At 38.0% G+C, this 17,961-nt stretch overlaps 3 protein-coding genes across 3 annotated transcripts in view; 1 reads left to right on the top strand and 2 right to left on the bottom strand.

The window, feature by feature from the left end:
• The window catches only part of LOC143429936 (Krueppel-like factor 6), a 519,442-nt gene that overhangs the window by 157,564 nt on the left and 343,917 nt on the right, over positions 1 to 17,961 (bottom strand). The window lies entirely within an intron of this gene.
• The window catches only part of LOC143429937 (uncharacterized), an 82,799-nt gene that overhangs the window by 64,800 nt on the left and 38 nt on the right, over positions 1 to 17,961 (top strand). The window lies entirely within an intron of this gene.
• Positions 999 to 7,211, bottom strand: LOC143429926 (uncharacterized). The gene is made up of 3 exons (XM_076905780.1): positions 7,169 to 7,211; positions 6,316 to 6,966; positions 999 to 2,285 (listed from the first exon to the last, which is right to left on the bottom strand). Exons 1-3 carry the CDS (start codon positions 7,202 to 7,204, stop codon positions 1,020 to 1,022), a joined length of 1,953 nt encoding a protein of 650 aa, XP_076761895.1. The 5' UTR covers positions 7,205 to 7,211; the 3' UTR covers positions 999 to 1,019.

The raw sequence follows: 17,961 nt of genomic DNA, 5'->3' as shown, positions 1-17,961 counted from the left end.
CAAGTGGCGGTTGAGAATAGATAAAATACTGGAACCAGAGAGGAAAAATGTGGATGCTGAGGAAGACAGGAACAGAAGAGATGGGAGTTTGAGGATGTACAGAAAAATAGTTTATGCTATCCTTTCCTATTTCTATTTTCATTGAAATACAAAATACGGACTGTTTATTTTGAAAGCGGTGTAAGTCAATTTTTCTTTAAAGACGAGATATTACATAATTTGTGATTGATTTAGTGCAAACTTTTTATTTGTAACTAATATTAAAAAATGCCAATGCTTTGTTCAATTTAAAAATGGCCGATGAAAGAAATTGATTATGAATGTGCTGTAAGTCCAGTTTCCATAGATATAAGTGGCGAGATTTCCATCTGCCATGTAAAGATCTGTAAATATAATATATTTTAAATTCGCCTAAATTCGCCTAAAAGAAATTTATATAATAACATTATATATTGATTAATTAGTAGAAGCATTGCTAGATTTGATATAATTAATTTATATTTTATAATTGATTACTAACTATTGTAAAGTAATCTCCGAAAAAAATAGACTTACACAAGTTTCAAAATAAATCATATAATAAACCATACATACAAAATAAATTCATACATTGAGTTGACGTTATTTTCCTTTTGATATTCGTTATCAGTCACAAGATCATCGAAAAGAACGAAAAAAATATAATTGACTAAAGTTTATTCCTTGTACATAAAATTATAAGATTTATTTCACACTACCACATTTAAGATACTTCCTTGCTAACCCAATATATTTTGAAAAATAATAAAAAAGTAGACTTTGAGAATATAATAATTATTTTACGATTCAAAGATTCTCCATTGTTGGATCAGGAAAATAAATACATTGCATAAAAATTGTTATCGTAATTTAATATGAAAAACAATAGTATCAAACATATTGAACGTAGTTCGAATTATTTACAGTATCAAATGAATCGTAAAAATCATCAAATTGTGCGTTCAAACAATCATAACAAGTGTAAAGTGTTAGCCGTCCGTTCAGTGCATGGTGGGTGTTGGAAGATGGATTCCAAGCATGTCTTCGATCACTTTTCTGACCGGTGCGAGGTTCAATCCAACATCGATGGCCTTCTGCCTCATCTCCAAGAAGATTGGTGCCTGATAGATGGCGTTGACGATCTTCTGGAAATCGTCAGACCGTAGTTTCTGCACGAACGCCCTAAAAGCTGGCGAGTTTTGCATCTTTTGTTGAAACAGTGCCTTGAACTTGTCCAATGGAAGGACAGCAATCACGTCATCGACCAGGCCCTTCACTCCACCGCGATTGGCTATCGTGTGTGTGAGGCTTAACTTTGGTGGGACGTAGTCTTCCATTCCGAATAATTTATGGACTTTTTGAATCAGACCGTAAATGTTCAAACCAGCGTCTGCGAGGTATCTCACCAGGTCGCGGTACTCGGGCAAAGCTTCCACCTTGCGGACCAACGCGTGGAACTCTTCGCTGTACATATACTCCATCGCCTTCTTCACTTCGTCGTCGTCCAAGTAAGACATAACGATGCTGACGATTTTGTTCATGTCGATCAGATCGGTAAACTCGTGGATGTCTCTGGACAGTTCATTGTCAGCGTAAGCGGCGTAAGAATTCTCGACAACCGGGAATTCGATGCCAAGGACGGTGTAGATGATGTCCTCGATCAGAGCTATGTCGAGTTGCTTACTGACGAGCATCGAGCGGAAGTGTAGGTAATTTTTATTCTGATAAAGAGCGTTTATGAATTTCTGGTTGCCTTCGGACTTTAGATGAGCCACGAACTCACGGAACGGCGGGGACGTTCTCATCTTGTACACGTAGCCGTGAATGAAGTCGTCGTAGTTGACAAGGCTCTTCACGTCCTCGAACAGGCCCTTCAATCCGCCGGTGATCCGTGGTCCGGCGTTGTATCGTTGGAACGGCGGGATCCCGATGACCTTGTTCAATTTATTCAGTTCCGAATCGATGTGAACGCCGTTCTTCTCGAGGTAGGCTGTAAAATCGTGGAACTGGGGGATCGCCTCGATTTCCTGCACCATCGTCTTAAATTCGTTCGTCTCGAAGTACTCCAACAGCTGATGGAACTCCGTGTCTTCGGAGGCATACTGTAGAACAATACTGACCACCTTGTCGAATGGGATAAAGTCTAGAAAGTATTGGATGTCCTCGTGAAGTGGTCCCTGCCCGAAATTCGGGAGATTGTGACAGCTGACGGTGGCAAGGGCAACCAGCGCCGTGAACGCTGCTGCTTGGAGCTTCATCTGGAAGAAAGAAAGATGTGAAACGTTTATTCGTGATCAACGGGACGAGAGGAGAGTCGTACTGATTCCAGGTACCGAGGCAGAAGGGTTAACGCGTTTAGAAAAGCGGGATTAACGAACCGCGCGCGGATTCGTTGAATATTTTCGTTCGAACAATGGTAACGAATTCCCGCAAAATTTTTGAAGCATCGAAATTAAATTCTTCGGTTCACGGTAACGCAAGATTGAAATTGCTGGAGGATCGACCGGAAGGCGAATAATATCTCCGTATCGTTTCATCTGCTCACCTTTCGCTCTGAAGATGGAATACTTGTGTCTGTTAAAACTTCTGCCAGACAGTTTATATACATGTACGATATCGTAGTCGAAGAGGCACAGGTAGTATCACCTGAGAAGAAGATAAGATTTCAATTGTTCGAACAGCTGTGACTGAACGTTTGCAAAGATCGATACACATCGTTAGACGTGATTATCAGGGAATATTAAAAATCTGTGAGTCTTCTAGAACAAATATCGTATTGTTTATGTCCTCGTCTGTTTGTCGACAACATAACAGGATAAATTCCCTGAAAATATGTACACAGTTTGTGCACAGTGTTGTATTATAGAATGCTTTAACTCTTTGGAGACTATGGGCGTCATAATCTTGTACACTTGTGAGTGTAATATGCTCATGAGAAATAAATGCAATGTAGATACTTTGTTCAGAAGATGGATGGACTCTGATATAGAAAAAATGGCATACTGAGTTCGATTTAAGAAAATTAAAATTAGCAGTAAAATAAGGAAGTGTCTATTTAGTTTGTAGATATTTAAATGAGAATATTAAGCAAAAAGGTTAGTATACAGAATGCTAGATTATTCAAAAGGTACAATTGAATGCAGAGGAAATCAACGACATATAAGTCCCTAAAAGATTTATCATATTTTTAATAAAAAGAATTTTATTTGAAGTGTTATTCTACGATTAAGTTTATATAAATCGAAAGCTTAGCTAATATATTCTTTTTCTGACATATATTTCTCTTGATAAGAATTTTAATTTCCACTAAAATAATACCATTTAGTGTGTCATAATGAGATCTATTTTATTCGTCTTTTTGTTTATAATTGTGCTTTGCTTTTTTCATAGCGGATAATCCATTATACGGTCTCACCGAGTGATTATTATCGCTTATACATATAACGAATAAGCGGCCTAACATCATAGGAAAAACCATTTAAAGATAAATTTCTTCTGAAAAAAATGAAGCATAAATAAAAAAAGATACAGTCAAGATAGAATATGAACAGAATAGAATATTCTGTGATGAAATAAAAGACATTTCCTTTATAAAATATAATCGTATAGCTTTTTAGTTAGTAGAAAAGATAAAACTAATGATCGGATGATACAGATTGAAATTAAAAATATCGTCTAATTAATATTAAATTTGCTTCGGTTTGCTGTAGTGTAGGAGAAGAAAGATAGGAAGAGGAAAAGAGAGGGAAGAATGTTTTGTTCTGGGCCTCCTCAGTAAGGCTACCTAGCAGACCCTGCCATTGTTTTAGCGAACGTTTATTGTGCCAAATAACAAAAATAAGTATATACTAGGGTACAATAAACTTAAAATGAACAAAATGTGTAATAGTACACAGGGCAGAAGTTATTAAAATTAGACAGAAAGCTCGCGAACGCACAAGCACGTTCTTGATGGTGGCGGTTTTATAATAATTGCACAACATTTTTAAAACTAAAGGTAAATGTGTAACGGTTTTTCCGTTTGATAGTGAGTTTGGTTATAGGTTTGGGTTGTTTTATGTATAAGATGGCACGTTACTAGACGCTACAAAGTCTTATGTTTGTATATTTTTTTTTTGGGGGGGGGGGAGGAGGGCGGGGGTCACTGTTCAATTATTCTATTATAACTAATTATGCTATGACATATTTGTATTACTGTTTTAGCCTATTTTTGATAGGGTAAAGGATTCTGACGAAGAAATAACAAATTGGTAAAAAATATGCTGGATGCATTTTTTCAGAAATGAACCCTATAAATTTTTTTATAATGTATTAATATATGAGAATTCAAAGTTTAAAATACTGAATTTATTACTATTTCGGGTAGACTAAGAAAATTCGAAAATATTGTATTAACACCACTTTAACATTAACTAGTATTTATAATGGACTTACTACGATATATTATTATACCATTGGAGTACAATGAGTTCTATTCTACATTTTGATTATGCTGGAGAGATTTAAAGAAGTCAAGATTTCCTAAATCGCGTCAATGGTGTTTCTAAAGTGTTGCAATGGAATATAATATAGATTTGAATATCGTTTTTCAATCTGAAGAATTTTAAATTATATTTTGGCTGTTGTTGACTTGGACTGTTTCAAATATTATGATAAAGCTAATTATTAATTTTGAAAGTGGCTTAAGTTCATTCTTGGTAAAAATGTCACATATTATTCAGTCAATAATTGCTATTATTTTAATAGGAATTTTAAATGTAACTCTTATAGATACATTTAAGGAGTGTTGGTATATTTAAAGCGTTATATTTAAATTTTTTGAAAATGATTACTTGCAGAGGGCAAATGCTTAATTTGGAAAGATTAAAGAACTAGAGATTCTTATCTTATTTTGTATAATATTACATAAGTAACATATCATTTGACAATGGATTACTAAAATCTATAATACAAAGAAAAATCATTTTGTGTAATGTACATAATTGCTGATAATCATATCAAATTTGGAAAAACATTTGTCCACATGCTTAAATATCTAAATAAACAGATAACAAAAATTATGACTTAATTTCGATTCTTTATTGTAAAATCAATTTACTTTTATTCGTGTAGATTATAATTATGTAGATATGCAGATATTTTACAGCATATTACTAAAGTGTAAATTAATTTTTAATTTATCCTTATTTCTTTTACTTCCTTAATCCACATTTGTTACAGTCATCAACAAAATTTTGCTTTGGATCTAAAATAGATCATATTGATGCGATTTCTTTCACTAGTTAAGAAAGGTTTAATGTAACTCGACAAGAATTATGACCTCATTCAGAGACTGAAAAAAAGGAAGAAAAAGTTTAAGAGGCAAGAATAGAATGTCTTCATGATTCTTATTAATAATACGTCACCAATGAAAGCAAGGCAAGGAAATGAAAGGAGAGAAATTATGTAAATCTCTGAGAGGAGATAAGAAAAGAAGAGTCATAGGTAGTAGATTCATGTACCAAATAGTAAAAAAGAGTATAAAGAAACAACATTAAAGTATAAAGAAAAGAACTATATTAATATATAAAAAAGTATAAAGAAACAATATTGAAAAAAACAATATAGAAGAAATTAATATGCGTTAAACCTACGTATAGTGAAAGTTTTAAAAAGAAAAAATGGAGGCAGCTTGTATTTAAATCTCAAAATTTAAACATGATTAATGTGATATGTATGAAAGGCACATGAAATGCAACAGATATTGCTATTTATTCTTAATTGAAAACTGAATAATTTTTCATATTCTACACTGATAATTAAATTCAAATATCGTCGGCTTACTGTCAAAATTAAATAAGTGGCACTTCGTTAGTATTATGTTAATGAGGTTTAAAAAGTTTGAACCTACAGTAAACTAACTATACGAAAACAAAACATAAATTACGGTATTATTAACATAATTATTAATTATTCGCATGGTTAATAATAAAAATCAGAAAATAATTAACCCACAAAAATGCGCATTAAATGCACCTAATGCAAAACTGGCAAAATGTACTTATCTTGTAGTAGCAGTAAATCAACGATATATGTAGCAGTTTCATAAAAAAAAGTGTATCATACAACAAGTAATTAATTAGTTTAAAGTAAACGTTTGTAGTGTTTTCGATGAAAACATCTTGTAATACCAAGATTGTTATATCGCAGAATTAAGAATAGAAAAGACAGTATTTAATACATATGCTTATTTATTGAACAAAATTAACAACATTCCTTAGAGATATAAAAGACCATCAATCGCAACTCTTAGTTAACCTTGCAGTTAAGTGGAACACCCAAGATTGTTTCGATGATTTGTTTTACAGCGACGACGTCGATGCCGGCTTTCTTGGCTGTTGCTAAAAGACTGTTGAAGTGTGGGTTGGCGCAGACCTGGGCGGCGATATGTTGGAAGGCAGGAGAGCTCAAGTGAGCCATGAAGTCACGGAAGACCTGAGAGTTGGCCATCTTCTGCTTGTACAGAGCCTCAACCTTGTCCAGAGGGAAGACTGCCTTCAAGTCGTTGATGAGTCCGCGGACTCCACCGCTGATTTTGTAGGTTGCGAGGTGCGCTGGGGGCTTCAGCTCTTTCAAGCCGAGGAATGCATTAGCCTTGTTGACCAGATAGTACGCGTCGACACCAGCGCTCTGGATGTAGTTTAACAGTTCGATGACCTCTGGCATGGCTTCGACGTCACTGACCAGGCCCTTGAAGTCTTCGGATTGCAGGTATTCGAGGACTTGTTGAACCTCTTTGTCTTCAGCAACGTATTCGAGGAGGATGGATACCATCTTGTCGAGGGGAATAGCGTCGACGAAGTCTTGCAACTCCTTGGCCAGGGCACCGTTGCCGGTACGGGGAATGTTGTAGGCCTGCATGGGACTAGAGAGGGCCAGGACGGCCACGACTGCGAGTACGAATTTCATCTGCGAAAGTAGACGAGACATTTGTGTTGAGAAAATCATCGAGAAGTGCTCCAGAAGTGGAAATAGATATTCTCAATTAAAAGTGGACCGGCTATGGTGTAACTATACCTTGATGTAGCTTGATTTTCTTATGTCATATTAAAATTTTTGTACAAGATCAGAGATATGTAGACAGAACAGTTGTTCTATTTGTTCTACTCACCATGTTGTTTCTGCGAGTGGAATCTGCTGAGTGCATGGTTACCGTAGCTTCACAGGTGGTTTATATACACCTCCACGGCTGCTCTGTCCATTACGATAAGATTACATCGATTAGTGTTCATAAACATGCAAATAAAGTACTCAAGCAATGTGTACCTCAATTTTGGAGAGTATTAGATAACACCACCAATGTTGTTCTTAATCTTGAAAGTTTGCACAAGTGTTTCTTATAAATTGAATGCCAAAGATTAAAGTCGGCAGGTGGATGCATGTATAGGAGAAAGTTTTTCAGAATTAATGACATTGATAATATTTTTCAAGACCATCGAAATCTATTGACAATATCTTTTACACAAATTTTTTATACTTTCATGATTTATAAGCACCTTAACTTATGAATTATGAAAGGGAAATTTAAGAATGTGATATACGTGTAACAACAAAACCTTATTCAACAAATAACTGTGTACTTGCATTTATTTTTCTACGCCTGGCAGACTGCAACTAACAACTAAGTAAAAAATGAAAAGTCAAAAGGGCTCTCAAGACTGCCCAGAGTCACAGTGATCCCAAATCAAAACCATTTTAACCCATTGCATTCGTCGCCTCCCCAGACGTTAGCAATATAAGCTCTTGCTAACGTTTACCGGCAACAGAAAATTTCCATTTCAATAGAAAACTGTGGAAGCATGCATCTTTGAAAAAGTGCTATTTCTTCTCAGAGGGGACATCCGAGTGCAAAGTTCAAAAACGACACGTACTTAAGAATAGCAGATATCTGAAAAAGACAGGGATGGCCAAACCGTGACGCTTTGAATGATTACAAATGGCGCATTACATTCTTGCGCCTACCTATTCTTTTGAAGTAGATGCCATAATTGAATCCATCTTCGTACTTTCAGTACTTGATTTCTTCGTACTTCGTACTTGAGTTGTGTGTCGTATTTGAACTCGTTTGTGTAAAAGATTTGGCGTATGGTATGCAAAAGGTTGGCCACCTGTGATGTAGAGTTTTGCCTTGAGAAGTTAAATTTCATCAACATTACAATCAAGGCTAGCTCTCTAAAAAAAAACGAGGAAGAACGAATACCCACGGATACTTAATTACCGTACACCGCAAGAACGGCATCGTAATTGTTCACCAAAGGAGCAGCAATTGCTTCGAAGTTTCGTCTGCGTTCAAGTTGCAACTGTGAGTCGTATCAAATTATTTTCCCTCGCCGGCCAGGCAAACTTTTGCTCGATATTATGGTAGCACATGGTGGTAACAGCCTGCCACGGCGCGGGCTCATCGTTACCGGCGTAACGGCCCCAAGGATTTTCACGGCGAAACAAGAACCAACTAAGGAAAATGTGTTCGCAGTTAAAGATCTGCTCGCCTTTGATTAGGAATCGCGTTGCTCGCGGCGAAATTCTCCTTAAGAATCGAACCTACGTGAATAGAATTGCATAAACGCTCGACTACTTTCGAAAGAGGGAGATCTCAAAATTACAGAAGATCCGAGTTGTTAGATTTATTTGCAAGGAGTAAAATATGGAGTGGTCATAATAGACTACAAGAAGCATTCGTGCATTTCATTTTCACATGAAATTATGTTTTTCGTTATCATTACAAAATCATAGATAAATGTTGTTTTTGAGAAAGTAAAATTTTAGTCCTACCGTCTATATAGCATTCTTAGATAATACGTGACTTTCTCGCATTTTATAATTTAATACTGCTAATCGTTTCCTGATTTCTCAATAGTAATTATCCTGTCATAAATTTGAAAAGTTTCCAGCAAGTTTTTGGTCATTAAATGTTTGGGACCAGCAAGTGGTAGCTGCGTAATAATTAACCAAAGTGTTACCACCAACTCTGGTATCAGGAGTTTCGTCATTCCTTCTCTGCAAATGCTCCAAAACGCATTGCTTCGGTTTGCTTGTTGCTGAAAGGAGAAAAATGGAAGGAAAAGAGAGGGAAGAACGTTTCGTCCTGGGCCTCCTAGTGGACTCAGTGCGGCTACCTAGCAGGTCTTGCCTTAGACACGGGGATGTTAGGGACAGATGAAGAAGTGGTATATACATATTGAAACGCAGAAAGAAATGTGCACTTTTGGAAAGTTTTTGCACTTTTTTCACGAATGTCGTTGTCCTTCTAGTATATATTTTGGTATGTCTTCTAGTATATATAGCTCCATCAATGCTAGGGTCAATGCAATATTAGTGTTTAGAAATCAGAAGGTAAAAAACTACAGCAAGACTCAGTCAAACAATACAAAGGCAAAAAATAAACAATCTTCTAATTTACAATGTTGAATTTATTCATTCTAACAATAAGTGGGTGGTTCTCCGAGTAAGCATATTCAAGAATTCATTCGCAATATATACTGTGAACGATGAAACTTTCCATTAGGCGTGCAAGTATTCATTTCATTGTATCCTGCATCGTTGCATTGTAATTTTTCTAAGTGCTCTTAAACGTCTACAGTATCACAAGCGCAAGTTTTGTATAAAGGGTTCAAATAAGTAGCCTAAAGCCAGAAATATCAAAAAAGTAACAACCTATGAGCAGCGACGAAAACAAAGTTCATTCCTGAGTATGATCTCCAAAAAAATGCCTCGTCTGGAATGAGTTAATCACAGTTAAACAATAGAAATTGTAATGTACTTAAAATTGTTTTTGTTGTTGTATACAGTTGCTTACTGCAGACTTGATAATTGAATAGGACAAGGTATAAATCAAGGATCAGTTAAAAATTGTTATTACTCGATCGTTACAATTTACATACAGTTATTAAAAGCTTTTTCTTACAATCGAGATAATGGAGTCAGGTGAGCGTTCTGCATGCTTATCTGTTTACATGTTAACTAGATAAGTACAAAGCGTTATAGAGAGTATTTAAATATGTCATAATAAATGGTCATCCACAAGACTCACCGATAAATGATCGATCTTGCGATCTACCTATTATTTTTGCAGCCATTATCGGTTATATCGACTGCAAAATCTCGGAGGAACGAAACAATTGACCTTCTATTTTTAGTTATAAAATATCTGATTGTGTGGGAAATCTTTCTCACTCCTTCATCGCGATATATCTAATCTACATTATACGCATATACATTATCCTGATCAACGTAGCTGCCTGCGACTTGTAAATAATTTCCACGTTCATTAAAATATATAGAATATTTTATTAATCTACAGTTGTTATTAACACTATCGCTCTTCGGTCACAATACTCTCGCTGCTCGCTTTCATCTAAACTTATTCGTTCCGAAGATTCACACTGTTTCCAAGCATTCCTCGTGCAAGAGGGTTAATTATATGTAGGAATAGTGTTCAGAAGCGTTGATTATAAAATTGATACTGCAAAGCCTCCTTGTCGGTGCTATCCTATCCTATTATTATATAATTCCTATGTATTTGCGCGCGTATTTCCTTTCGCCAATTTTTTTCCTGCTTTCTCTCCGAATTCTGCATGCATAAAAATAATTGTACATATTGACTTTGCCCTACAAAAAAATTATCTCTAAAATTCTTTCATCCTTTAAAGCCTTTACTTATAGCAGATAGTTCGTAAAGACTCAAAACCATACGAGTACCGCATTCAAAAGACCATAAGAAAATCCGTGTCATCAAGATTTGTGAGTGGAGGAGGAAATGTGTGGAAAAAATCTGTTCGAACAGGTGTAATGCGATGAGAAGAATCGGTGGCGGGGCGAACGCGACGGCCAATTGGAAATCCCTTTGGTCTGATGATCGAAAAAAAGAGATGGAGGCGAATGGAAGGAGACAAAGTCCTTCTAGGTTCCGGGGCGAGGGAACGGCTTTCAGGCGAATCGAAAACGAAGAAGGAGTCCCGAACGATTCCACGGAATCGTGGGTGGAGAACGCGGCGGAAAAGGTGGCCGTAACAAATCCTCGGCGAGTAATCGAGGTCGTGCCTCGGCTAGGTTTTACTCTCGAACACTTAACTCTATTGCGATTGGATTCCCCGGCAAGTCCTCTCTCTTTCCCTTCGACGACCACGCGATCTTCCTCTTCCGCTCGTTGATCCTTGTCCTCCGCACCGTTCCTCTTCCGAGTGGTTCATTCCCGGAGTCTCCGTTCCCTCTTCAAGGATCCACGCCCACGACTGACTGGCTGGCTGGCTGGTTTCTTGCACGCGAAAATCTTATTGCAAGCGACGCGATAAAACACTCCGAAGGGACCAGCGAGATCGTCCTTCCCTCAAGGAACTTTCATACCACGCGCGCGTGGGTCGAATGACAGTGGCTCGGATCAGGGATTTCTAGTTTTCAGACCGTTTGCCGATGATTTTTTAATAGTGGAACGTCGATAGCCTTAGAGGATTTCCGTGTGAAACGGATTCGACGGAAATTGTACAAACTGTGATTCGATGAGTCAACTACCTCGAGCAAACCTTGAGAGTTCTTTTTTAACTATAGTGCACAAGTCGATGATGGAAAGTAACGAGATGTGGTCAGAGTCTATATGCTTATGGAAATTATGCGAAAAAGAAATTGAGTGTGTTTACCCACCTGTTACCCACCTGTTCGAGATTCAACACCAAATCCAACCTATTGTCAATAATATAAAAGATGTAATTAAAAATACTTTCATTTTCACTGATTAACTCAGTACATATTATATAATATTATAATTGAACTGTAGAAGGAAAAATATGAAATTTTTTATTGACAAAATTACCATTGCCACATTCGTGCATTCGATAGAAATTCGCGTAGCCCCTGCTATTTGACACGTATGAAAATGAACTAGCGGAACTCGGTCTCGAATTCATCGGTGAATCCGTGAGATACGATACCGACTCTGAACACACAGAGGCCAACATACACGTCTTAGGGGTCTGTGAATCGTGGGATCCAAGGGATATCAGCAATTGCCAGGGATCACGAGGATTTCAGGGAACTATGAACGCCGTTGCATAGAGGGGATGCGGTCGAGAGAACTTGACCGACCATGTAGGACTATACTATTAAATTTGAGACTCTCGCGGTATTTTAACCGCGCTCATTATATTTTCGAAATCATCGGGACCTTTTTCCAACTTCATGGAAACCTCCGCGTCTTTGTATCGAGCATTCAATGCTCAAGGTCGCTTGGCGTCGAGCTCGACTGGCCTGGAATTGTTTCCGTCAGTTTAACCGAGTCCAAGGGTTCATTCACCTGATTCCCCGTAACTGGGGTCGTCCATCGCTCCTCGAAGGCTCCCCTACACGCCATAGAAGCTCCGTGTGCTTTGAACAGTGTTTGTTGCGGTATAACAAACGAAGTTGGAATACGTAATGGAAGAGAACTCGGTCCAGTTAAGTCAATATTGCTGTACTACTATCTCCACTTTGTGATATTAGGTTGATGCACATTTGCAACTCGAAACCGTTACAATCCCCATATAAATTACGTATTTCGTATGTTTTTAAGTAAAAAGGCAGGCTCGCATCATAACGTGAAACACGTGCATGAACGATTTACAAAAGTGTCAGTATTTTGAAATGAAATCATTTTTTAAACAAATTTTGTTGAACATAAAATTTTGCGCTTCGATCGAGATTATGCGAGCGGCGGGGAAGGTGAAGCTAACCAGCAAGAACCGAGCTTGCAGAACAAACGAGTCATGTCAGCGAGAGCGAGTACGAGCGGGACGAGCTCGCTTGTGTTTCAATGTCCGCACATCCGACCGGACCGACGAGTGATGTGGTCTGCTACCCTCCTGCATCCGGTCGTCGCCAAACAGAACACGGCCCGCGCACTTGTTCCTGCTGTGTGTTTGCACCACACTTTCCTCGACCTGTCACGACCGCTTAATGCACCGATCACCCCTATACGCGACGCACTTGCACCCTCAAAGGAGCTTGTGATAGCTACGACTCCGCAGCCACGTGATTATTTATGCTTCTTAAGTTACTTAAAATTCCGCACTTGACGACCAGGTTCGCGTACTATCCTGACTCCGCATGCGTCTGATTATAGTTCATCCCTTTAAATACTTAGAATTTTGTAATTGTGCCAAAAATTTCGTCCCAACTTTTGCTTATTTATTATCCTTTACTGCTTCCTTGCATTTTGCTGGAAACTTTCACTGTTCTCGTTTGCGGATCCATTCTGTTCTATCTCGACTTTTCCTCCACTATACCTACACATTTTGAACGTATCCGAAGATACTATTCTTACAGGAAATAATTGCAAATCAATTAAAAATATCCAATTTCTGATTTATTTTAAGTGATGTTCTAAACTATTTTCAATTTACTTAACTTACATAATCCTTGAATAATAATTGGTGAAAAATTGCATAATTGATAATGAGGAACAAATTTATGAACACATTTAACAAGTTTAATAGTAATTGCAAACATAATATAATAACAAATACACATAGTAAAAACCATTTAATAATTAATTTGTAAGAAAAACGTGGAGGGCGTACATTTACGCACATTGTATATACGCCTATCCTAGTGAAAGAGTTAAGAAGCGACCTTTCAACTCTTACGACAGACAGACGTCAAGGCTACAGTCATCAAGGACAGTGTATAGAGTTACAGCATTAAATTTTTTTCCAACAAGTCTTTGTTGCTATAGTTATTATTATCGTTATTGTTACTGCTTAATCGCAATTGCTATTCTGCTGTCTTCGCGTTATACATATTAATAGTGAGTGTGGTTGTACTCTCATTTTAGCTGTACGCCTCAAGTCTGTAGGCAGACCAAAAAAGCAAACAAGTAGCAAGAAGCAACAAAGAAGTGTCCAGCTTCAAACGAAGTTTCCACGCGCGAAGGCTGCTACAAAAAGTTATTTCGTATTGATACGTTTGTATTACAGCTATAATGTTTGATGAACCACTCTTCGTGACATCGCGATCTTGGACACAATGAAAACAATCACGAGAATCTGATTCTGCCAGTAGATAATATGATAATCCATGGTGTTAGGGTTATATTATCGATACCTGTTCGCATCGTGTGCGTGCATTTACGTGCGACGCCGATAACGAGCAAACTTTCGGCCACGGACACTCGAGCAAAGTAATTGTGCTCGCACTCCACGTCAAGTTACATTAATTAACGTCAACTAAGACTGCGAAGGAAGCTCGTCTGTTTCGATCGTCCGTTGCGTCGTCGGACGCAAGGTCCTCTCTAAGGAAGTGACCTTTCGCGTTCTCCAGGTGTTCTCCATGTGTTATGTAAAAAGAAATTTGAATCAGACTTTTGCTATGATGTGTTATCAAAACAACTTTAAGGAACTATGACAGATTATATCAAGATACAATCAGCTTTGATTGATCTAAAGGACTCTATACAAAAACCATGTTCCTTATGTAGGTCATCAATAGTCAGCGTATTTTTTTCGCAGGCCTTCGAATAATGAAGGGCCAATTTATTTTATTCGAATATTGCACCCACAGTTTAAGCATCAAAATAAATTTCGTGTCATAACTTTGAAATGAAAAGCTTACTCAAGATGCGACTTATCCACTTAAGAAACGTAAAATGAACTTGCTGCATCACGTGTTTTGTTAGAATTTTAAGATTTTGTTGGGTATTGCAATTTTGTATCATTTTCCATAGATACAAAAACTAAAAATACGCGTAAAAGTTAACTTAAAAAATTTGTTAAAGTAAAAAGTCCTACTTCATTAAAAAGCTTGAATTCTTTGTAATTTTTTGCCGCAAGAATCAAATCGATAACTTCTTTCAGTCAAAAGTTGTAGCCTCGAAAATGTTTCGCCAAATGCGTACCTTCAGCACTTCCTTTCCGTTACTCGAAGGTTTGCAAAAATAACACGCTAGCAATTCTACAAATTTGCAAAGTTTTAACGAAACTCATTGAGGGCGAAAACATATGATTTTTGGATAAAATCTTTCCCCAAATCTTGTCAAAAGAAACTCTTGCCTGTCGCAAGACGAATGGAAATGGAATTTTTAGCGTCCCCGCCTGAAAGGCGAACTGTTAAAACGCGTAGAGCACACGGTCTTTGCCGAACTTAACGCGACGTCTGCCGTCCTGTGCACAGGTAAGACGCCTCTCTCGCAGAGGCTACCTACACAGCGGCCAGAGGGTGGAATCCCCTGGGCCGCCGGGCGAAATCACATTTTACCTCGATACACCGGCTCCTACGGTAGTAATTTTCTCGAGAGCAAACAAGCCGACCTTCTCGCATACATTAAAGTTCGAACTGGCTCTAACGGGAAGCCATCGCGCCCCACTTCTCCTGTACAAGGGCCGAAAGTCCTCCGACGTCTTTGGCGGTGAAATGAAATTTCGATCGACCCGACGAAGACGCGATCCTTTCGCGCGGGTTTTCTTCAAAGCCTGCACCATGATCGGATATGCACCGCCACTGAGCGATGCTTCCCGCGTATAATTCGTTTTCAAACGGGATCGCCTCTTCGCTGCGTCAGCTTCGTTGTTCGACGTTCGCGATCACGATTTTATTTCCTACCGCGATAGAGCATCGGCCATTTTAAGCATAAATTTCGTAAATTTCGTTCCCTGTCGTTTGTTTAGCGAAGTTTTACGTTGATACAGACTAAAATTAATGATTGTGGCTTAGTCTAAATTAGAATCCAATAACACGGTCAATAGTCACTTTTAAGGACCTTTCCTTATTATACTTAAAATAAAACAGTTTTAAATATAATTCATATTTGTAATAATAGTTAATAATTTCATTCACCAAATCTTTGAATTTTATATTCCATTGTTATAGTCGAGGCACCCCTTAACTTTTTCGTCAGTAATCTTAGGAGAAAAACCATTCTCGCCAGACCAGTAATATCCTGTATCCATTTTACTGTTTTGTGGCATAATCCATCTGTAATTTACAAACTGATAATGAACATCTGTGATATATCGCGACGCCGGGCTTTCAAAAAAAAAGTTTATTACCTATTACTGTCGGTTTGGGACAAACGGTATTTATTCACCCGTGCATCACACGGGGGGGGGGGGGGGCTGAATTTTATGAATCTGCAAACTATCACTAGCCAATAAAAGGCATTCCATCTCAAAACTTTACTTGACAAAAAGATTGGAGAAAACCCTTCTACACTTCCTACACTCCAAAATGTTAACAAATCGATGCGTATTATTTTTTAATATATGCCCTATGAAAATTATTATAAGCGTACGCTCAAAGCAAACAGAACCAGATTCCCATTATTTTTCTAAAGTAACACATTTAACTATCCCAAATAATTCTTAATATTAAATAAATTTTATTTTCGACTCCTTGGTATTGGTAACATCTTTCGGCAATAGAAAATTTCCATCTCAGTAGAAAACTTGAGGATAATATGCATGCAAAAAGCTGAGATGGAAAAGTCTATCCTCCGCGATTACTAATCAATGCTGATGTCACCTCAAAGGGGACAGTCATCCGAGTGCAAAGGGTTAACTATGCGCACGTTAACGTTAACGTATGAAATGAGCATACGTATAAGATCATTATTAATTACAATTACGTACTAAACATTTGATTTGCCCGTGCCTGAACATACGTAAAAAACGAAACGACAAAAATATCGTTTAATTTAGAATCGCGGTAGTTCTTGTAGGATTAATTTGAGTATTGTAATCTACCGTTCCTCGATAAGATGTCATCGGACAGGGAGCGTAAATTCTTGTTCGAGACATTCGCGTATATCTTTACGGCAACCCCGAGAGGCCAGTCCTTTTGCGCGAGTATTGTCTCGCAGTTTATCTGCATGGGACCACATGTTATTGTTGTGTACTCTGCACGTATACCGCTTATTCGTATCTCGTGATATAATAACCAGCAGCGACAATGCTTTAATCCAAGGACTGGTCCGTAGCACAAAAGGTGTGAGCCATGGAATTAAGCTGATTAGGTAGCCGCCCCCTTGTTCTCGCGTTCTGAACCTCCCCTCGAGGGTTGCCTACTTCTCTCTCAATTTACCTTTCTTCTCCCTCTCTCGTCTGTCCCTCAATCTCTGCTGCGTCTCTGTCCGTGGACGCGACCGTTCCTTTCATTTACTGTAACGTCTCCACTGCTTTATAGTACGAACTTTTGCGTAACTGCTCCCTTCCTTTTTATCCGTTCATTTTCCTCGTCCTTCGCGAGCGACGTCCTTGGCTCGGCGTTATTAATAAATGGTTAAAGTGCCGTCAACTATACCGTGGAAGATTCATACGCTCAAAGGACAATTAAGCTAATTGAATTCCAAGCTTGTCTTTGCTTCAGAAAACTGGTCATGTAGGCGATGTGTTTTTGAACCGGAAAGGAGGTCAATCTACGCGACGAAGTAAAAGGAAATTGTAAAACAACGTTTTTCATTCGAGATCCCATTTTCGAGGAAATCTAATTTGAAAACTCAACGAGAACATAGAGAGATCACAACGAGTTCTCCTATAGAATCTCTAATTTCGATGTTGAAAATACGATTCGTTCATTTTATCTAGTTGGGCTCTACAATTTTGACTTTCTTAATATTTGTGCGAAATAAACTTTTATCGCAATTGTACCAAACGGTCTCCGAAATTGAAGAAAAACCTTATTCCACGTTTCCGTTTTACTTTTTTCACGTGGTTCCGTCTGCTTTCCAGGTTCACCGGTGGACCGGATACTGCTCTGTATACTTCAGAATTATATTTCAGAACGCGGACGCTCAGGATGCGTCTGTGTTTGCTCTTAGTTTGAAATGAACATGACTCCGCGAGCTGTTTACGATTCCCCGTGGACCAACGCTCGGCCGTACGTACATAGTTCCACGGGACGCAGCGGAACCCTTCGAAAATGTAGTTACGTTCGCAAACCGCGAAC

The sequence above is a fragment of the Xylocopa sonorina genome, chromosome 12, assembly GCF_050948175.1.
Source record: "Xylocopa sonorina isolate GNS202 chromosome 12, iyXylSono1_principal, whole genome shotgun sequence".
NCBI lineage: Eukaryota > Metazoa > Arthropoda > Insecta > Hymenoptera > Apidae > Xylocopa > Xylocopa sonorina.
The sequence above is the reverse complement of the archived record's forward strand: the minus strand, read 5'-3'. Positions and strand labels throughout refer to the sequence as shown.